The sequence below is a fragment of the Neovison vison genome, chromosome 2 (genome assembly GCF_020171115.1).
Source record: "Neovison vison isolate M4711 chromosome 2, ASM_NN_V1, whole genome shotgun sequence".
Lineage (NCBI taxonomy): Eukaryota > Metazoa > Chordata > Mammalia > Carnivora > Mustelidae > Neogale > Neogale vison.
The window spans coordinates 209,180,827-209,204,032 of NC_058092.1; the positions used below are offsets into that span (position 1 = coordinate 209,180,827).

At 44.5% G+C, this 23,206-nt stretch overlaps 1 protein-coding gene across 1 annotated transcript in view; it reads right to left on the reverse strand.

The window, feature by feature from the left end:
- Positions 1-1,173: 1,173 nt before the first annotated feature.
- The window catches only part of PIK3AP1 (phosphoinositide-3-kinase adaptor protein 1), a 100,259-nt gene continuing 78,226 nt past the window's right edge, over positions 1,174-23,206 (reverse strand). The window contains 4 exon segments of the mRNA XM_044240227.1: positions 1,174-4,631; positions 11,334-11,452; positions 13,024-13,094; positions 17,180-17,335. Coding sequence (XP_044096162.1) covers positions 4,574-4,631; positions 11,334-11,452; positions 13,024-13,094; positions 17,180-17,335 — 404 coding nt within the window. The 3' untranslated portion in view covers positions 1,174-4,573.

Sequence of the window (23,206 nt, forward strand, 5' to 3'; positions counted from 1 at the left end):
TATACATCTTTGTAAATCCCCTAGAGCACCTAGCAAAGTGACTTGCTCATAGTGAAAGCTCAGTAAATGCTCCGTGAATGAATAATCACTGCTTTTGAATCGAGTGATGATGCACAATTGAAGAACAAGCAGTGTAAGTGCTGAATTAAGATGGATGAGTCGCTTCTTGCTTGAACATCCATTACCAGCCTCCACAGATCTGAAGCAGCAAGCATCCACTGGGGAGCACTGGGTTGGCAACTGCTTGGGGGTGGGGAGGACACAAGAAGAATTTAAAGCATCCATGTGGGGAGTGTAGACTTAAAACCAGGAAATTACACATGCAACAGAGAACAGGCAGGTCAGTGTACAAAAAAAGATCCGCACAAAATGTGACCAGCTGTGCAAATGTTCCAGAGGCAGTAAGAGCAATGGGCAAGTAGAAAAGAGGAACCCCTATTTTGGTGGAGTATTTGGAAAAGTTTAATGGTGGGAAGAGCATATAAGGTCATTAACTCAACAACTATTCACCAAGCTCTGCTATGTGCCAGGAATTCTGGTAGGTACTAGGAAATGATGATGATAAATGGCTTCAGGTGATAAAAGTCTGATAATGGTAGGTATGGAAAGAAAGAATAGGAATCAAATAACTGGCTAGAGGAAAAGGAATGTGGCTTCTAATATCTTTGGAAACTGACAACTTTACCCTAAAAGTTAAGACTCAGAAGTACCATCAAAATCAGGGCTGTTCTGGGGATCTGGGTGGCTCAGTGGGTTAAGTGTCTGCCTTTAGCCCTGATCACGATCTTGGGGTCCTGGGATTGAGTCCTGTAGTGGGCTCCCTGTTCAGCAGGGAGTCTGTTCTCCCTCTGCCCCTTCCCCCATCTCATCCACTCTCTGTTTCTATGTCTGTCTCTGCCTCTCTCTCTGTGTCTCTCTCAAAAATAAATAAAATCTTAAAAAAAAAAAACAGGGCTCTTCTGTAAGACTAGGGAGTAAAAATCATTGATATATCTAATTTCACCAGTTTCTTCATCTAGATTAATGACCCCATTCCCTGACACCAAAAGGAATGGGAGAAAACATGCTAGTGAAAGGGAACCCCCCGCAATGGCTGTATAGCCTTTTTACGGTAGTCCTCATAAGACTCAGTTAGTTAAAGGGCTTATGACCAGTAAATGATCCAGAAACCCACCATTTCAATCTTTTATTTTCATTTCTAATGAACATGATCTTCAAAAGTCTTGGTCTATAAATAACAATGTATATCTTCTGATTTCCAATATCAGGTACTGTTGGAGAAGGTAATTGAGAGAGTGTGACCGCCAGTTGGCCCTCACACTGTACCCTAGCAGTTAGAGGATCCTCACCCCCTTCCCTGTTTTGGAAAATATACTCTGTCTACCATTTCCAAAATGGGAGCTGCTCCAAGAACATAGCCTTGAGTGAGTAAGGTGTTGTTGAGATCATCTGGATGGTATATGTGACTGAACCCAGTTAAGGCCTCTCTATATGAACTTTTAAGACTCTGGTGGGCAAGTGGGGGAGATCTACTTGCCTTATGGCTGCTCCAGACAAGCCTTGTAGAAGGGCTAGTTTCAGATCACCTTCTCTTTGAAAGTCTGTTTCTTCTTTCTGCTTCATTATGTTTGTCTTTCTAGTTATTTACTTCTGGGGTGGGACAGTCCTTCCATTGCTATTCCTTGCTGTGTACCTCTCTTTTCTGTTCTACCTGAAATGCCCTAGGCATGGAAAAAACTCTGTAATTATTCTTAAATTCTTTCTTTGGGAAGCAATGACTTAAAACAGTTGGTTCTCAGACTGAGACAAATCTGTTATTAATGCTTCCTCAGCCAATCAGCTGCAAAACCACACACTAGTCTCTGAAAGAGGACCACAGAAAACCATCTCATTCCCTGGTGCATATGGGAGCGGGATCTAAAAATCCCAACTAGTGAAGTGATACAGGAAAGGCTAGAACCTCCCTTTTTTAGTAACAAAGCAAGAGTGGAGGGGAGAAGAAGTACTTAGCTTGACTTGTAAAACTACTCACTGAGGTAATTTACATACTATCACTTTGCCTAATTATGGCAAAGCATTAGGGATTATTCACACCATTAAATATGTCAAGTTAAATTATTTGATTGCAACACCAACCTCTTATAGTCTCAGTCTTTGTGCTTTGTTGCTTATATTGTTGGGTTGTCTTCTCACAGGTTTTAATACGAGATGAAGGAAGAATACTGGCCTAGGAGCTGAAGGACAGTAGGCCTTGTACAGTTAGAAGCAAAGGCAATGACCATGACTATAACGAATAGCTTCTTTCTATTGAACCAGCTCATAAAATCTTGGGGAAGGATGGCGACCACTGAGTTGTCTTCCAGAGCATCATACTGAGAACTTTTTTAACAGTCTCTTTGGATATCTACTTACAATTTCGTTTCTGATCCTCACTGTACTGAAATACATGGTTTTGTTACATAATGTATTCCTAAAAATGTGTATAAAAGTTGTGTGGAAGTAGAATAAGTTTATGTTATAATGGGTACTTCTGTTTCCAGGAAATGAAGAATTTTACCTCATCGTTGGAGCCATTCCTTACAACATGGAGCAGTTTGGATATGCAGTGAACACCTGACCATTTCCACCCATGTCTCAAGTGTATCACATTTGTCAGATCCAAGTTTCTAATCAGCATTTTCAATTTTATGTTTTCTATTACTCTCACAGAAGAAGAAAATGTAATCAAATATTCCAGTATTGCACAAACAGTGATGTGCATACGAAGGTGCTAACACCATTAGCTGGTAGTAAGTTTTGCCGTGTTATTGACCTAAATGCTTATTAATCAGAGAATGTACAAAAATCTAAATTTGGCCTCTTCTAGAAGGGGCCTACAGATACTGAATATTAAAAAAAGTGTAGCTTTCCTCAAAATTAAATGTGCTTAAAGGATCATCTATAAATAATAGGAAGGACAACCATACCAACATTATAATTTCTTGTTCTCGCCCTACCCCACATTATCCTCCTTCTCCCAAATAAGTGAGAAGGAGGTTAAAGGAACCACTGCAGAATTGCTACAGTGTGCCAGGCATTTTGGTAGGTGATTTGCAAAACACTCTTTTAATGCCCACAGCCAATAGTGTATTTTATGTCAGAAAAAAGACCCACAACCCATAAGCTATTAATTTCAATATGAGTCCTTGTTTGCTGGACCGATGAATGAAACTGGAAAACAACTCACAACAACAACCCTGAATCATTAGAAAAGGACACAATAAAACTGTACTTAAATAGATCACTAATACTGGGCTTGTATATATCTGTGTGGGATAGAGAATACATTTCATGAAAAATCACCAGATTTCTGATGTTTTTTAAAGAAATATGTCTGATATTAACTTTACTGTATGTTTAAGTATCAAATTAAGGATTTGTGCTTTAAAGGTAGATTTCTGTGCCAGTGACTCAGAATTAATGACATATTAGTGACATATGACAATTATGACATATTAATGGCTCTCTATTCTCTGCACAGATATTCCAAGTCTACTGGTAATAATAAGGAAATAGATAACTGTTTCTATTTTACATTCCTCCTTTCTCTTTTGATCTCTTGGCAGAGAAAGAGTCAAGGATCCTTCTTTCTCCTTATGGTCAGAACTAATAAGACCTATGAAGGCTGCAGAACAATAATGTGGTCATTGGTATCCCAAGCTTCTGGTTCCCAACCATTTACAGATGTTCCTTGGCAAAAATACTATTTTGAAAGCATATCGAAGTATAAATGCACAAGTTGAAAAAAATACTTGATAGTCCCATGCCTGGGAGATAAGGAAGAAGGATATTTCTGGAAGGTCAATAGTCAGTTGGTGACCGAATTTCTACACGTGGGCATTTCTTGAGGGAGAGCGACTGGCTATCTAGAGATTGAAGTGTGGTGACTGAAATTAAGAGACCCAGATTCTACTGAACACGTCTCTTCCTCTAACCAATTGTAAACTCTTAATTTCTGTGGAACCTCAGATTTGCCTTCCACAGAAAAGGAGTTAGGACTAATCCGTCTCTAAAGTCTTTTTCAGTTTGTTCTATATGACCAGGTCTGGCATTTAGACACCCTCCTGATTCTATAGAAAAGTTGAAGAATCATTTAAAAAGCAGGATATATCTCCTTACACAAATATTGTAAGTCTTAAATCATAACCACTTCTAGAAGTTAGTCTAGCAAATAAGTAAGTCCTAATATAAGTGCATTTCGGTAAAATCACTTGTAAAGTACACTTCTGACCCATCTTTTCAGGCTTCTGACATGCCAGATTTGAGGTAAATATTCCAATTAAGTCTATCCTTTTGGCAAACAAGGATATGGATCAATATACTTGGTGATGGTGAATAAAGGCCTTTACTTCTTCATGCCTTAATAATATCTTCTCCAAGGAAAGCCCAAACCAGCTGGGCCACAACAACATCAGCCACGAGAGGAGGTCTTAAGGTCAGCAGTCCCGCCGTGAAACTCAATGCGAAGACATCATTAATGGGCTGAAATTGCAAGTCACCAAGTCCGGACATCGGCAGGTTTTAGGAGGTGAAATCAGCGACCTCTGGGTGGAACAGGAGGAGGAGGATGGAAGGTCTCCCTGGTTGGAGGCCTGAAATAAAAGATGAAGTAACTTTTTAAATGGATTAACTCATTCTTAAGCACCAATGGTTGGTTGCAAACTTGGTAGACTATGCAAAGAACATGTTCTGTAATTAGTGAAACCACATGGACCGCTGAGCGGCCTACCTGCCGGTTGTACATCACAACCTTGGCAGCACCTTAGAATCACCAGGGGACCTTTAAGAAATACTAATGCCCAAGCTCTCTCCTAGACCCATTCCTTCCTAACTTCTAGAGGATAAGGCTCAAGCATCACAAATCTTTAATTGTGTCCCTCCCGCAAGAAGTTATAGTAACCATGTCTTTTATTTTCTGATGCTTCGATACCTGGAGCCTGGCTAACCCTGGAGGGACTGCCCCTCCATGGCAAACTCATTTCTAAGGATAGCAACTCACTGACGAGTACGCGTTCATATGCAAACCAGCCAGTCCCTTTATGGGTTCTCCCATTTGGGCCACTACCCACCTGCCCTAATCACAGGAGTGCCAGGTGTCAGACAACTAGGAACCTTTGTCCCAGAGTCCATTGAAATTACTCAAACTAGCTAATCCTAAATCAGCTTACCCTACCTTCCTTGCACCCTCCTGCAGAAACCACAACAAAAGCTCAGGCCCATGTTCCCCACTCCACCGCCTTTCTCCGGGACTAAACCTGATACTTCCCCAGCAGGTCCCCATGGCATAATGTGGCCCCCTCCTTTTGGGGTCTAGGAGGACAACAAACTATCTTCTCAAGAACAATTGTTTCCTGATCTGTCGATCTAATCATACCTAAATAATAATAAAGTCTTGGGTGCCTGGGTGGCTCAGTCAGTTAAGCATCTACCTGTGGTTCAAGTCATGATCCCAGGGTCCTGGGATCAAGTTGGGCTCCCTGCTCAGCGGGGAGTCTGCTTCTCCCTTCCCACTGCTCATGATCTCTCTCTCTCTCTCTCTCTTACCCTCTCTCTCAGATAAATAAAATCTTCAAAATAATAATAATTATTATAATGATAATGATAAAGCCTATATTTTAAAACATCAGTGATACAAATATGCAGCTAGGTGGGAGACATACTGTAAGAGGTGGTCCCTTGAGAGAAGAATTAAGAATTCTGTGCTTAAAAAAAAAAAAAAAAAGAATTCTGTGCTTCTCACAACTACTTCCTCATGGAGTCACTAAGTGTGTTATCCCAACTCCACATTTGCTTTTCCTAGAAGCCCCCTTCATGTTATTCTGGATGGTTTTTAAACAATCCTAAATGCCATTCCAGATAGACCTGGGTGAGTCTGTTTACAGAGAGGCTCAACAATTGTGGCTGGTGTTTCCACATGTGTGCCATAAAGCCAATATTTGATTCTCTCGGAAGCAAGTCAATAAGTCAAGAAAGAGAGCTTTGTCAGGTGCTGTAATTGAACTGTGCTATCCTGGAGTTGCGTAGTTGAAGACTGAATGAATCAATGATCAAATATTTACTAAACGTTCTTTGATACGTTTAGGTCAAGGAAACGACAAAAGAGTTGAATTAAAAAGGAAGGGCTATCTGAGGAACAAGGCAGGGACCTGCCACAAACATGCTCAGAAAGCCCTGCTGTGACCTCCGGAAGTAGATGGTTTTGTGTAGTTGCCTCTTCCTCCAGAAAAGACAAACGGACCATCTCCTTCTGCCTCCCTAATCTGCCCTATGAACCAGAGCTTATAGGAGAAAGCTGGAGGAAAGTCAGGAAATTCTACTTATTACCTGAGTAAGCTTAGGCTTCTTGGCTTCCTGGATTCTTTATTTGCTTGCTTCCTTCCTTCCTTCTTACCTTCCTCCTTTCCCTCCTTCACTCCCTCTCAAAACCATTTATCTACTATGTGTCTTCTCCTGGGCATAGGATATAGCAGTGAGTACAGCTGACATGGATCCTGCCCTCAGAGTGCTAAGAAAGTAATGGATAAAACAGTCAATGGGAACAATCAGTAAACTGCACTGTTTTGATAAAGGAAATTCAGAACCTGTGGGAACATAGAGCAAAGGCAACTACACACACAGCTGAAGGACAAGTTCAACTTCTCTGCACATGTTTCCCATCTGCCCAACAGAAGTACCTACAGATAACATACATTGGAGTGTTGCATGAGGTTTGGAGATGACAACTGGAAAGTACGTAGCACAGTTTGTGGCTTAGAGTAGGCACTCAAGAAGTAAAGCTAATAATTTTATTATTATAAATAAAGATCCATTCTTAGTCTTTTTCCCATGTATGCTCCATGAGCCTTGCAATTTATCACCCACCAATGAAGATAGTCATGATTTCCTGATGGCCCCTTATCCTCTCTCTGCTGTCCCATTCTGCAGCTGGGTGGGCCTTCAAGCAAATTATTTCTGTATTTTATTCTGATGAACGGTCCCAACCTAAGATTGGAAGTCCTCTCTCAGGAAAATGGATTTCTGATGGTAGACATAACAGAACCATGGAAGTAATCAGAATCAAAGGGTGGTGTGTGGGGAGACAGCCTCTCCAGGACACTGGGAAGCTGAAGTTGGAAACACAAGTGCCCAGAGACACTTAAAAACTGGTTGCTTTCTCCTCTCTGTTGAGAGTAAGGTCTTGTGGCTGATGAGTTTGGTTCAAGAACCCAGAAATCTTGATGTTGGTTAATGTTCTTTTAAAGCAGGACTGTTATTTAGCTGGTCTGCTTTTGTATCCTCATAACATTGTTGGAAATACTTTTAAACTTCCCTATTAGTAAATAGCTTCTGTCCCAAGTACCCTCACTCCCTGACCACTCCAGCCCCTTCTAGGGACCCCACAGACCTCTTTACAAGTCTGCATCTAAAGTATTAGCTTCTGGCACTGCAGGAGGCCTCCAGAAGTGTGTTCTGATTTTACAGGACCTTGGCTTTGCCTTAAAGGGGAGTGCACAAATTGTTAGTGATTGATAAATCGCTAGTGAATGGCAAAATGTGTTTAAAAACAAAGCAGCGATGGCTCAGTAAGATTTGGGTTTCTTGTTTTTGTTTTTTGTTTCTTGTTTTTTGGGGGGCTTTTTGGGTCAACTGGCAGGACCTCACCTGTGAAGAGTGTGATATTGTCAGCTGTCTATTCTCTAAGGACTAATGGCCCTCAAAGGAAATGCTGCGCAAAGATATCATGCATCTGCTCCTGTTCTTGTCACCATCCACCTTCCCTGACTTTGAAATACATTGAGAACTTGAAGGTGGGAGTGTGAAGCCTCTTTCCACTAATCTATGACCCACCTGCCCTGTGGCAGATGACCTGATGGCTAACTTTTTAAGAGATGTGTAGTCTAACACAAACAGTACCAATCTTTCTATCCATCCATTAATTCCCTTACATGATAAATATTTATTAAGTTCCTACTATGTTCCAGTTACTGTGCTACACACTGGGACTGGGGACAGTAGAAAAAAAATGTTTTAATCAAAAACAGTTTCTATGCTTTCAAGGCTCACCATCCACTTGAAACAGATATGTACACAAGGGCCATAACATAAAAGGAAATCTAACAGAAGTATTTGGAGAACCAAAAGAAGGCATAGGAACATTAGGGAAGGCTTCATAAAGGAGGTGATGACTAGACTGAGTCCTAAAGGGTGTACAGGAATCTTCTAAGCAGAGATTGGAAGGGAATAGGGAGACAGCATTCCAGGCAAAAGGCACAGATTGGGCAAAGACACAGTTCTAAATGGCACGGCTCTCTGGGAATGCAGGGGTGGAACATCAGTGAATACAGGAGAAGGTGGGACTTGAGGCTGGACAGGGCCAGAGCACGCTATAAACTACAGCATTAAATGTGAAGGCTTTCACGCCAGGAAGTGACATCACATCAGCAATTTCTGATCTAGAAAGCGCACTCTGGTGACAATATAGAGGAGGGCGGTAAGTGTGAGTCTCCGAGGATGAACACAGGCACTGGCAGATGGAGAGGGGGAGGATCTGAGAGCTGAAAGGGCAGCAGAACGGACAGAGTCTGGAGACACACTCTGTGGGAGCTGCCCGGGAGGCAGGGATGGTGGGTGGCGCCTGGGTTTGGTGCAGAGCCGTGCCATTATCACAGGCTAGGAACTTACCAGAAGAAGACAGTTTGGGGCAGAGAATGGCAGGTGGGATGAATTCAGTTTTGCCCCGGCTCTGTTTGAGATATCTGTGGGGCATCTGGGTCGAGGTCACCAGCAAAGAGTAGGAAACAGAGGACTGAGGTAGACGTGGAAGCCTGGAGTCCTCACTGACAGCTCAAGTTCTGGGGACAGCATGCGGGGTGAGCAGAGGAAGGCACCAGGACTGGGAGCGGCCCACAAGCACTGCACCCCCAGAGCTGTGTGAGAGCAAAGGCGTTCGGGAGACACAGGTAAAGAACAGTTACTGATTCCCAGATCTGGAAGTGGAGAGGAGAACCCCAAGGTCAGCCTCGCCTCCTGTCTGCCAGAGGGTCAAGCATGGAAGCCATTTATTGGCTTTATTATTTGTTCAAACATCTCCTCATTTTATTATGTGAATTGCATACATACTTACAAAACAACTGCATATTTGCAAGTCTTTCTTCACACCAAAAAGGAACCCAAATGCCAAGCTCTCTCAATTACAAATTTCTTTGCAAACACCATTTCTTTAATAAAAGTGTTTTCCTCCTTTTTGCTCCCATTTTTTCACAACATGCTTCTAGACTCCCCCCAAATTTCATCAGCCATCTCTTTTTACACACTTATATGCATCCCAATTTCTAGCCTTTGATTTCTGGAACCTGTTTTCCTGGTTGTTCTCTTTTTCTCTTCCATTAACAAAAGTCCTACAGCTATAGTTTTCAAACTTGACAACTATTTTCATCTTGGTGCAATTAGCAACTGCCTCCAAACTCTTCAATCTTCAGTAATAAAAGGTCTTAGGTCTTGGATCTCCTCCTAATGACACCTTGACCTTCTGGAACAGATGTCACAAAATGACTAAGACACTGCAGCCTCCAGTCAGGCACACCCAGATGTGCCACACAGAACAAGTCTCAATCCAGGCCAAGCCCTAGTGTGTACATTTGCAAAATAGGATAATCCTAAATATCACTGAGAGTTGTGGAAGGAACTGAGATAATGCATTCAGTGTGTCGAACATAATACCTATTACATAGTACACACTCAAAACAGATTAGCATTTATTACTATAGTTCGCCGTAAATACCCCTCCCCAATCATCAACTGTATAATAACTTTCAAGAAACAGCACATTATGCCAATTCAGGGGACTGGACCAGATTATTGTTACAGGTCTTCCAGGACTAACATTCTACCATGTGACCTCTAGTCTACACCAAGGAAACATGCTGGTGAACCTGATACCGCTTATGATTACGGGGGTGGGGGAGGTCTGTGTAACAGGTGTCCGTATGTGAATATGAATGTTACTGGGAGCACACGCAGGAGGGGTGAACAGCAAAGGGAGAAGTGGACAGACGCCTAGCTCAAAGTCAGCTTCTCTTTCCAGAAAACCAGAAGAAAAGCCTCCTTGTTGCACTTTCTCAACAAATTACATTGACAAGATTCATTTAAGTTTTAACATTAAAAAAAAAAAGAAACTGGTTGAAAAAAAAAAAAAGACCACTTCCACCTTTTAATCATTCCCCCCACATTATACTTTAGACATCAAAGAAATAAACACCTAAGACAAGCCTAGGCTTTCATTCCCAAGGACCCTTTCTGCATGGATGGACGCATAAGCTAGTTTTGACCACTTTTCCTGTTACTCCACGAGACCTTGAAAAGGTTCCTAAGAGGCCAGACAACCATTATGAACAAAGACCGATACTGGAGCCCGGCAAACACTCCCAGCTTGTCTGTCTAATGCCCATCTCCAAACCTCCATATGCTCATTCTTCTCCCGGATGAGAAAAGTCACTCATTCTACTGAGCTTTTACTATGGGCCCAGACAAACCCTTATGACTCTGTGAGGACATTCTATTGTTATCCCCATTTTACAGATGAAGAATTGAGTTACACGAAAGTGAAATAATTCACCCAAGTTCACAAGTGACTTCTGGACACTGTCCCCACGTAGTGTGGCACTAGAACCATGCTCCCTACCACACTGAGCTATGCACACCACCTCTATTTTCATCCCCAACTCCTTCTTATCTCCTGGTCCCCAAAAGGTACTGTCCCCACAATACAGCCAAAGGAATTAGTTATGAGGAAGCTGAATTCTAAGCAAACATACAAATTACTCAAAAAGTTGGTGTTTGCCAACATACTTCATTGATAAAATATTGTACTTGCTACTTAAAGTATTTGCATTTGGGGCACCTGGGTGGCTAAGTGGGTTAAAGCCTCTGCCTTCGGCTCACTCAGGTCATGATCCTAGAGTCCTGGGATCGAGCCCCACATCAGGCTTTCTGCTCTGCAGAAAGTCTGCTTCCTCCTTTCTCTCTGCCTGCCTCTCTGCCTACTTGTGATCTCTGTCAAATAAATAAATAAAATCTTTAAAAAAAGATTTTTAAAGATTTTTAAAGATACCACTTGTTCAGTGGTATTTCTAAATAAATATTTTTTGAATAAAGCATCATATTAACAAAGAGTCCCTGTCGAAACGCATCAAAAGTAGGCATTTCAGTTCACTCTGGACTCATTCTGAGGTCATCTTAGAGGTGCCCAAATCCTACTCTCCACCTGCTGGAATTTAGAGAGTGAGGAAAACATTTCTTCTCGGCATCAATGTTACCTCTGTGAGGCAGCTCGGGGAGGTACTCTGGGGGGCCTTTCAAGGGGCACGGCGGGTGTTCCTTCCACTTGTGGGGGGCCCGGGCTACGACTTCTGGGAACCTCAGGGACTTCATTATCCTACAGCAAAAAAGGACAAGAAAGAAAAGGGAAAGTTACATTAGGCAACAGGCATAATTGGACACCATTTCCCAAAAGCCTCTCAGTCCTCCTCAGGCTTTGGCTAAAGGTTATCCGCAAACTGAAAATGAACCTAGCAAACCAGGTCAGCTTTCCATTGAGGCCTACACTCCCTGAGGAGACAATGGAGCCCAAATTATCATTAATGGCCCTTGTTCCTCAGAGAGCCCCTTGTGGGCCATCAAATTAGCATCCCCTGAGAGCTTGTGAGAAATGCTGGCTCTCCACTCCTCCTCAGACCTGCTTGATCAGAACCTGCATATTCACAGAAGCCTAGGTGATTCTCACGCATATTAAAGTTTGAGAAGCCTGCTCTGTCCAGCCAGAGAGAGCTGGAGAAATTTTGTTTTTAAACCCAAGTCCCTTTTCGAGACAGCGGAACCATGAGTGGTTCTCAGTCATGGGGTCATTAACAGTAGCTGCTCACTGGAGGGGTAGCCCACCCCAAGGACCCTATCTCGGGGAGTCCCCTGGGTTGGCAGTGACCCCCTCCTGTTCATCCCAGCCACTCGTCCCTGGATCAGAATAGACACTTCAGTCTAAGGGAGTAGCTCACCCTCTCCTAAGAGGCCTAGTGTCTCTCAGGGGACTATTTGCCACCATGCATGCAGAGGAGCAGAAAAAGCCAGTGTACAGTGAGAGAAGAAAGCAGGTGTGTCCAGGAAGAAGAGACAAAAGAGCATGTGGCCCTGGGGATACACGGAGCAGTAGCCTTGGCTCCACCATTTCTCACGGCTTCTGATCCCGGCCCCATATGTGATCTCAACCCCAGATTCCCTGAGAGTCCTCCTGCTTCTTCTCAGAGATGCCCTCTTAGCTTAACCAGTCAGATAGAGCATCAATTTCTCTCCTTTCCTCCCTCTTTCCCTCCCTCCCTTTGTTCCTTCCTTCCCTCCCTCCCTCCTTTCCTTCCTTCCTTCCTTCCCTCTCTCCCTTCTCATTGAGATAGAATTCACTTAACATAAAATTAACCACTTGATTTTTTTTTAAGTTTTTTTTTTTTTTTTTAAATGTATTTGACAGAAAGAGAGAGAGTACAAGTAGGCAGAGAGGCAGGCGGGGGCGGGGGGTGGGGAGCAGCTCCCCACTGAGCAGGAAGCCTGATTCGAAGCTCCATCCCAGGGGCCTTGGGATTATGACCTGAGCCAAAGGCAGAGGCCTTACCCACTGAGCCACCCAGGCACCCCAAAATTAACCATTTTAAAGTGAACAATTCAGTAGCTCTTAGTACATTCACAATATTATACAACCACCACCTCTGTCTAGTCTCAAAACATTTTCATCATCCCAAAAGGAAACACTGTACTCCCCATGTCCCGCTCCCCCCAACCTCTGGTAACCACCAAATCGGTATTCTGTCTCTCTGATTCTACCTCTTCTGGATATTTCACATAAATGGAATCCTACAGTATGTGACCTTCCATGTCTGACTTCTTTCATCTGGATTTCTATTTCCTGCAGTGGCGTGACCCCTCAGACAAGAAAAATGGGGGTGGGGTCCCCACTCTCACCTCATTGTCCCCCTCCATCCCACTGCTCACGCTGAGGAGGCTCCGGGTGCTGGATCGGTTACTTGCACTGCCTGAAGGGTACAGACAAAATTAGCTGGACTGTGGAATCTCTCAGGCTAAAATAAAATGCAGGACTCTAGCACTTACTTATTTTTACCGATAGAAACAATACAGAAGCTGTGAATACGGGATCTTCAAAATGCTGCCATCTTATATCATTTTATTAGCGTTTAGATTTTCTTTCAGCATAAAATGAAATGGTTCACCTTCTTATTACCTCTTTTTTCTTCGCTTTATCAGCGCCATTTACTGAGGGCTTACCACACATTATATGCTTTAAAAACATGACTGCACTTAATCCCTGTGAAAATCTTATCTGATATTAGTGATCTGGTTTGTCAGACAAGGAAGCAGAGATGCTCTCTTTCTTACTTGTTCAGTGGTATTTCTAAAATCTGCAAACATCTTATTGTTGAAGTGTTTTACTTATTTAGGAATTACAGCAAGCATGTAATCACACACACAAACACACATACACACACACACACACGTATATACCTTCTAAGGGGCCAGTTTGACACAGACAAAATACAAACTCCAAAGCATAATTTATGCTCACAGTAGGAACTATGATTGTGTGAGTTTAGGTGCTCAAGGTTTTTGAATTGGGAATGTATCACCTACCTATCTTATTAGGACAGCTCTATCCAATAGAACTTTCTGGAAATATTCTATTGTATACTATCCAATATGGTAGCTTGTGCATATCAGGAATGGTTTTAATTAACTTCAATTTAAATAACCATATTTGGCAAGTGGCAACCATACTGGACAAAGAGAATTAGAACAAGCTCAAATATGTGATGATCCAGGAGCAAAAAAAAACAACAGTCAGTCAACTAAGACAAAAAAACCTGACTTTAATTTACCACTGTCGCCACTAGCAGTATTGTCAGATCTTGAGTTTACTGAATTTCCCTTAAAACAGTCCCTCATCATATTAGTTAATAAGGAAATAGTCTTAGTTTCAACTTCATTATGGTATCAATTTTGACCTAATTAATTCAGATGTGTGTTGAAATAGAGCAAGTTAAGATTATAATTTTGGATTATTTCTTAGAAATAGATGTTGACATTTAAAATAATATATCAAAATACTTAATAAGCCAGGGGATTCAGAGTTTGCTTTTTAAGGAGCATGTGACCTTTTCCTTTCTAGTCAGTCACCTGTACACAGAAGTGTCCACTTGGCCCCATCCTACCCTTAGCCACAAGGCTAAAACCTCAGGCTGTAATGCTCAGGGCAAATGCTATGGAAACCTTTCCAGATTCCCTCAGTGGAAGCAACCCCTCCCAGTCCTATGGAGCCAAGCCTCCTGTCCTTCACCATTCTTCATGCCACTCCCTCACAACAAACCAGCCTCCTTCTGAAAGTTGTCCACTGAGAGAGAGCAGAAAGCTGTCCAGGCACTGGCTCCAGGACCCTAGAAATTCACACTCATCAGTTCTCATTGTGCCTCCCCTGGGTATTCCTAAATCTTGAACTCCCAAGTTTGGCTTTGAACCTTGGCTCCAGTTCATCTGTCCTGGCCCTCTCCCCTCCCCAGGCTGACTTTCTTACCCACATCCTCTCTGGACTGCATGGTTGGTAGGAGGCTCTGGCCCCTGTCACCACCCCTCTAACCCAGGGTGGGAGGGGCAGCAGTGCCTTCCTCTTCTAGGCCTGTGTCACCAAGAAGAAAGAACAGACAAGCATCTAGCTCATGCTAGTTTTATGTTTTCTCTACTCCACTACAAGGCCCCTGAAGATGGTCTCCGTTTCTTTTTCATCTTTGTGTCTCCAATGTAGTCTCACTCAGAATGCACAGAGCAACCCTCAAATATTTGGTGGATAAATGAATGAGGGGAAAAAGTGACCAAATATAATATGACCCTTAAAAATCATGGACCTGACAATCTACAAAAAGGTTGAAAGTCTTTCTGTAATAAAATTTGTGTTCTGTTAAACATAACATTAATATCTTAACTAAAATCTTGGTTATGACCAGATTTAACCTGCAACTGTTCTTCTGTGGTTCCCAAGAGATGACAGCTGCTCTGATCAATATGACATTTGTGAGTGCGATGCAAGGCAAAGCACGATAAGCACCTGCACATCAGGGTCTATCCTCCTGGAATGTTCCCTTTCTGGACTGTGTTACCATATAAGTATAAGGAGTTCAGGCTACTGACTTAGAGGCCATAAGGGGAAAGGTCCCAAAGGATGACAGAGCATCTAGGATGGTCCCACCCATGCTGGGCTTACAGCTGAGGACACACGCAGGAGTGAGTGACCCCAACTCACCCACGTGGAGTGGAGTTAAACCAGCTGCACCGAGTCTTGCCCAAGTGCAGTATCAAGTATAAATAAAGGTACATTTCGAGCCACTGTGTTTCACGGTGGTTCGTTACACAGCAATAGATAACTGAAACTGGATAGCAGGGACTGGAGTAAAATCCGCTGATCTGGCATTTCATAACATTCTCTAACCAGACGAGGTAGCCATCCCTGGGCCATAAACTGTTGCACAAAGTAAAAAGCAAACCTTATGCTTTCCATTCCATCTTTACCTTAAAGTAAAACATACATATAACATCATTTAAGTTAATCTGAACCTGAAATGAGTACTTCCCATTTGTCTTGTTAAATTTCCCCTCCTCTCCACCCCGGAATGCACAGAGGCTCTGCACCGCTGTGCTCCTCCACCTCTCATCTGAGAGATGGGCCACCTGCCTCGTGCTTCCTCAGCCAGCTGCCGTCACCGGGAAAAGCTCTCCCATTTCGGAACTTGTCAGAATTCTCTAAATTGCCTCAGGAGGGCTTTGGATACACATTACCACGCCCCATTATGGAAGGAGGAGTTTTCTCTTCTACCCGGTCGAGGTGTCCCCCGTGGTCACGTGATAGGCTTTGGGTCTGTTTCAACAGGTAGCAGTGGCAGGAACGAAAAGCCGAGAGAAGATCGGGGCCTGCTCCCACCCTGGCTTCACCGACTGTGTGACCTTGTGCAAAACTCTTTCCTGCTCTGGATTATACCTGCGCAATCCATAAAGTAAGAAGGGAGACGGGGGCAGGGTTCTTAACCTAAGGCCATGGATGGGCAACCCATGTGTGTGTACATACATGCTCCCATGCATTTCTCTGGGAAGAACATCCAGAGCACAGATCTGATTCCCAAACGGTCTCTGATGCAGAAAAGATCAAGAACCCCTGGGTTTAGATGACCTTCCTACCCTCATATCCATTTGGGGGTTCTCTGCCTGACATTTAGGAAGTCACAAGTCCTGAAATTCAGTCCCAAGTCTCCTATTCTTTCCTTGTTTTCCTAGCTCTTTGGAAAATGCTCAACTGTGCAAAAGAAGGGAAACGCCATCTATTTTGCTGAAGCTGGTATGTCTGAGGTCCTAGACGTGGAACCAAAGCCCCCACCTCCTGCATGTCCATAAGCAGGTGTTGTCTGTTGCAATCAGACTCCATCAAGCTTTTCAGCCAAAATGTCTCCCACATTTCCTAATTGGATCTTCAATCCTCTATAAGGTTAGGATTCTCAAATGTGAGTCTATCATTTTCTCATGTTTCTGACTTCGCACCCTTTCCTTCTCCTTACCACAGCTGAGGAAGCAGAAGGGACAGTTGTTGAGGGTCTGGGCCTCAGATCCAGGCTGCCCAAGTTCAAATGCTAAAACCACCACTTATTAGCTATTTAACCTGGGGCAAGGCATGAGGACTCCTGTTTCCTCCTCAGTAAACACAGGTCATGGTGCCTATGCCATAGAGCTATTGTGAGAATTAAATCAGAGAATATATAGAAGAGGCTTAGCATATAGTAAATGCTCCGTAAATATTAACTAGTGTCATTACTAGGTTTTTCTAGTTATAAAAGGAACAGTATACTAAATTATTACACAAACCTGGCTTTAGGGCATAATGATGTAAAAGATCTTTGGTTCTCTGAAAAAAGGTAAACTGCACAGGCTAAATGTCCCCCATTTCTTACACCCCCAAACCTAAATCAGGCTCCAGCTGGGGTCTGCTGGGCTCACAACAGACTGTTCCCAAAGCCCAAAGGCACCGCTGGGAATGCAGATGTGAAGGCACACCCCCTCCCCTGCTCACTTGCTGTGCTGGAGGTACTATCTGTTTTCCAGTCTCCTCGCCTTAGCTCCGTCCTTGGGGGAAAGGCACTTTTCCTGGGGCCGCTCTCATAGACTCCAAACTCCACTTTCCCAGACAGGTGCTGGGAGTGCCGAATTGGGACGGTGATCTCCAAGTCTGGAATTAGAAGAAAAAGAGAGAAGCTTCGAGGCGGCACCTGCGACCGGACAAACTGTTCATCTGCTCCCTCTCCGCCCCCCTCCCTGGCCCGAACCTGGTGGGTGCCTGTTGGGGAGGGGAAGGAAGGGAGAGAGTGTGGGAAGGGGGGGCTGCCCAATTCAACACTGAAACTTCACAGACTCCTGTGTGGTCATCACTGCGTGATAGAGGAGAGGGGTGGAGGCATGGGAGAAAGCAAGACTAATGCTTCCACGTCAGGCAGAGAGCCTGAGACTAGGGAGAGGTCTGGGGCGGCAGCTCTCTCTTTCCAGCTGTGGGATGTGGAGTACTTCCCTTTCAGAAGAAGGGCCCATGAGCACTGTTGACCCTAATAGCTGGTTATCCTATGCACCAGCAGAGGTCTAGGAGCTTCCCAACACCCATGAAGTAAACAGTATTATCACCATTCCCAACGGAAACTAGTTCCAGAGAAGCGGAATAGCACATGGCTGGTAAGTGGGACAGATGGGACTTGAACCCAGGCTTGGAGTCCAGGCTCCGAACCACTACTCATACGGCCTCTGAATCCCTCAACAAATGATGGGTGCTAGGTGCGCAGTCTGCAACTGACAGCAACGGACAGAGGGCTAATGGAAGTAAGTCCATCAGCCCCATAAAAGGTTCTGAGACTTGTGAGGCTGATCAGTGACTTTGGACCCGATAGACTTCGGAAGAGATTATTCCTTCGCTCTGCACAGCATTAAACTGGTCTCTTGACTGGCTTAGCCTGCCCAGTAGTTGATCTTCAGTCCTCCCTAGATTCCCACCCTGGGTTATAGACTGAGCAGAACAAAATATCTGTGGGGGCCCATTGCCTACTTCCTCCCCGGGAGAGTGTGAACACCAGGTGAGCTGGCGTCACAGGGCTCCCGTGATGCCCTGATCGTTCCCAAGTCCGGGTGCAGGGCCTCTGGGAGAGGTGTGAGCTCCGTGTACTTTCCAGCCGGGTGCTCTTATCTCCAGGGCCCCACATCCTCCTCCGCCTCTCCTCTGCTGTGGGATGGGTGTGGCCAGGGGTTCAGGGAGTCCAGGAGCAGAGGTGGCTCCTCAAACCAAAGCCAGAATCTGCCTAAGAACCGCGAATAGGGAAATGACAGCCATAGGAAAGAGGAAGTTCGAGGACAGGGTAGACTGAGCCTGTGGGAAACACTCCACACAGAGGATGCCACAAAGCTGGACTGTGGTTTGCGTGGACTGCACACATGCCTCATCCTGGAGACGGGTTCCAAGGGCAGTGTTTGGTCCTAGTATTAAACCAGCTTTCTAGGTCTCAGTGTGACACAGATCTTTCCCACACCCTCAGGCTCTCCTCATTACCATGGCGCACGGCAAGCAGCCTCCTGACTGGAAACACGTGGGCAGAGACCCGCTGGCTGTTCTGCACCTGGGTGTGGGCCCAGAGCATCTTGGGGCCCAAATGGGTGGCAGCCTTTTATTATTTTTTTTCTTCAGCTTTGACCTGTTTTTTTTTTTTTTTTTTTTAAACAACACTCTCTTAAAGGGAGGTTCTTATCTGCTTAATTCACTTCGAGGCAGCGATTTCCCACCCTCAACCAGTTCTAGGAGGAAGGAAAGTAAAATACACAGGAAAAAAAAAATAGGAGTCAGAAGTTCAAAAAATCAAGTAGAGCCAGTTTATCAAAGCCTGATATTCTTGGAAGAAAGAAACAATGGCAGGACTAGCAACCAGTACTATATTGCACAGTACTTTTCCCGGAGTGTGTCCACAGGGGTCATTATACCTGCTCTGAATTTCACTTCTTCCCCGTGAACTTGATAAGTCAGGTACAGCCATGGGTGAGGAAGCTGAGGCACAGAGTGGTTTAAGGGATTGTCCTGGATCATAAAGCGATGCAGTGATTGGAGTGGAGGGACGGGAGCCCAGGCTGCCTGGCCCCTGGCCTGCTCCTCCCCGTCCTGCCACAGATGAGCCCCACACACACCCAGAACACAAACACGGACTCTCTTCATTGGGGTGTCCAACAAGCCATGGGCCGTGCCAGCCCCTCTGAGCTACACCATCCATGTTCTACACCATCCCAGCAAGAACAAAACAACTCCCCAAGGCTGAAGAAAGACTAGCACGTTATTATGAACAGAATCTTACTTTTTAATTATCCTTGGTATTCTAACCCAAATCAAAGGAAAATAGTTACCACTTTTCTTTCCTAAGGCAAATGAGATTTCTAAATAAACAGAGACAGCCCTTATGTTTAGAATGGGCTCCGTTCCTAGAAAAGGTCCTTTAAGCAGAAATGCCATTTGTCAGCCCTAATTTTCCTACAGATCGATGTTACCCTGTGTCACTGGTTTCTAAATGCTTTTCTTTTTTCTTTTTCTTTTGGCAAGGGTGGGGAGGAAGTAGAGTTCTTTTCTTTTCTTTTTTTTTAAGATTCTATTTATTTATTTGAGAGACAGAAAGAGAGAGAGAGATTGAGAGAACAAACACAAGGAGGGGCAGAGGGAGAAGCAGGCTTCCTGATGAGCAGGGAGCCTGATGTGGGGCTTGATCCCAGAACCCTGGGATCATGACCTGAGCTGAAGGCAGATGCTTAACCAACTGAGCCATGCAGGTGCCCGGGAAAGCAGAACTCTTTCCTCTGATAAAAACAGAAGCTCAATGTGGAAAACAGATTATTTCTTTTTTTTAAGGAGATGCAATGGTCAAAGCAGAGTAGGTTGCCCTAAACCTGTCACAATCCTAATCTCTTCCCCTGCATTTCCCTACCCCACCCCAGATGTCTTCCACAAGCACACACAAGCAGCAGTGGGGCTATGCAGTGAATATAACATGGAGCATAGGGTCTAGCTTCCAAACTGCCCGAGGCTTTCTCTGGAAACTAGATGACAAGTACCCCTCCCCCAAGGGGCTTCCCCCAGACATGGGAGCTGGCATATAAATGCCCCCACTTTTTGGCCCCTCCCATGGTGCTGTCCATTGAATCCCAGTGTCTCCCTGGACAAGAAGCTCCAGTCTCCACAGTGGTAACTGCATTTTGCTGGGCCCCTCTCTCTTCCTCTCTCACTTCCCCACTCCCGCTGTGTTCCCCGGGATCATCTCCCACATCAGCTCTTTGCTCTCAAATCCTTGTCGGGGAAGAAAACGTTCTAGAAATGGATCATGATAATGGTTGCATGATATGGGTGTATTTAACACCACTGAATTGTACATTTAGGATCAAGGATAAATTTTATGTTAGGGGTATTTTACCACAATAAAAAACAAAACCAAGGGGCATCTGGGTGGCACAGTCAGTTAAAAGTCTGACTCCTGGTTTCTGCTTGGGTCCTGATCTCAGGATTGTGAGATCAAGTCCCAAGTCGGACTTTGCATGGAGCACAGTCTGCTTGGGGCTCTCTTTTTGTCTCTCCCCACTGTGCTCTCTCTCTCTCAAATAAATAAATAAATCTTTTAAAAAAAAAAAAAGTGAACATGAAAGGAAAATCTTGGGGCTGATGGGTAGAACATTCTCCCTATGGGGGAATGTGGTCCCCAGTTGTTCCGGTCTAGTGTCAAATTAGATATGGTTTGATTTTCTACTAGTTATGACATTAATCAAAGCCCCTAATATAAAAGTAAAATACTTAACACCTCCCCCTCAAACCTAGCCAGAGGGTCTTCCTCTTGAAGAGTAGAAGGGAAGGGAAGTGAGGGCATTTAACCATGTTCCTTTGAAAAAATGTAGACCTTGACCATTCTAGTGTAACGACACTGACAGGTATCACTTATTCAGAGCTGATTAGCTTTGGGTGAACTTTGTATAATGTTCCAAAACCCAGGATTCCAGGACTGGACCCTGGATGGCGAGTCTCAGCCCAGCGCATGCTCCCTGGGAGGCCCTGACTGAGGGGACGCCAGCTGCTGTGCAGGTGTGTGGTCCGTAGGGTGTGTCCATGTGCCAGGCATCTGCACGAGGCCCCAGCTGTCCCCTAACTTGTTCAATCCTCACAAAACTCTAATGGGGGAGGCATTTTTATTTGTGCCACTTTGTAGATGAGGACTGAGGTTCAGTTGGGGTACTTATCTTGTCTGGTTCCCGCTAGTTGGGGAAAGCAGCAGCTAGGAACTTGACCCCAACCCTGAATGCCACAAGGCCCACTCTGGTCCCTTCGACTCTCTACCATGTGTGTGGGTCTTGCTTCCACGTCTCCATTGTCTGGGTGGTAAAGGTGTGAGACACCCAGTGGGCTCAGTTCTGGACCCCCGCTGCCCAACACCTGTAATTCCAACACTACAACTCTTGGGACTTCAAACACTCACACACCACCAAATCACAGCTTTTTTTGAGGCTGCCTCTGTGTCTAAGTATGAAATGTTTCATTTAATCAAGGCTTCTGTCTTTGGGTTTATGCATTCTAGTTTTAAAAAGCACCTCATAGACCTGTACCCCTGGGGATAAAAAATATATGTTTATAAAAAATTAAAAAATTTAAAAAAAAAACACCCCATCCCTTTTTCTACCTAGAACCTATGATCTGACCTGAAGATTACTATGCAGATCTTGAACCAGATTTTCTGCCTTCTCTCCTTTCTCCTTTCTTCAGCCAGGAGGGCAAACACGTGTGAGTTTCGGTAGTAGAAGCATACATGTAAAATCTAGCCACCCAAGCAGACATCTTAGAATGACCTCTCTGACCTTCTGCCATGGTTATAACCTCTGTATGCCTTTTCCCAAATGGTCAAAATCATTAATATTCAGTAGGCTAGTGCCATATGCAAAACACTGCACTAGGCATTGTGGGGCAGGCTCTAGCTGGGAAAATCAGACCTACACAAGGAAAAGACTAACTCATAAATTACCCAATGGTAAAGATCTTGCTTTATGGGTCTCTATGTCTGGCAGAGAACCTGGCGCTCAGGTAGATGTTTGTGGAATGAATGAATGGTGTTACCAAACATTTTATTCCAACAGAGATTCCTTGAGCCCAATCAAAGTACTGTCCTACATTCTGGGGATTCAGCAAAGCACAGAACAGCCAAGCTCTTGCCCTCAGGGAGCTTACAGGAGATGACGGTGGGTGAATGGGCTAGAAAATTACCAGGAGAATAGGCACATAATTTCAGTCTGTGATATGTGAAAAGAGTGTGAGTAAAATCACAGTGAGTGGCAGAGGGTCACTCTGGAAAGAAATGTGGAGAAGGCCTCTCTGAAGAGAACTTACTGCCAAACTCTGAAGGAGGAAAGAGCCAGTCAGTGAAGACATGGGAAAAGTGGAGGAGGGACAAGTGCAAAGGCCCTGGGGAGGGCTGCTCTTGACTTGTTAGAGGAACAATAAAGGAGTCCTTTTGGGATGAGAGCACAGGGCTGAAAGGGAAAGTGGAGGTCAGTGAGGTGAGCTCAGGGCTGAGACTACGCAGGCCTTCTCAGGCCACAGTGAGGAGGGTGATTTTACTCTGGGTGGGACCAGAGCCCTGGAAGGTTTTGAGCAAGGGACTGGCATGATCTGATCTTTTATTTTGAAAGGTCACTGGCTGCAGTTCGGAGGATTAACTGTAGAGAAGTGAGAGTAGACATGGGGAGACAATTGAAGAGGTGCCTCATTCATCCAGGAAGAGATGATGACAGCCTGCATGCAGCTGTGGCAAGGGAGACCGTCAGAAATCATCAGACTGAAGATGCACTTTGGAGGCAGAACCTCTGGGAATTGATGGTTTGAATGTAGGAATGAAGTAACAGCAATCAAAGGCAGCAAAAGAGAAGTGCTGGATGAATGCAAGGGATAGTAGGTCCTATAAATACTCATGTAGGGAATGGGGTGCAGGGGCCCGGGAAGGCCTCACAGAGCAGGGGCTGCCGCCTGGGTCTTGCAGCCCAGGAGTCTTCACAC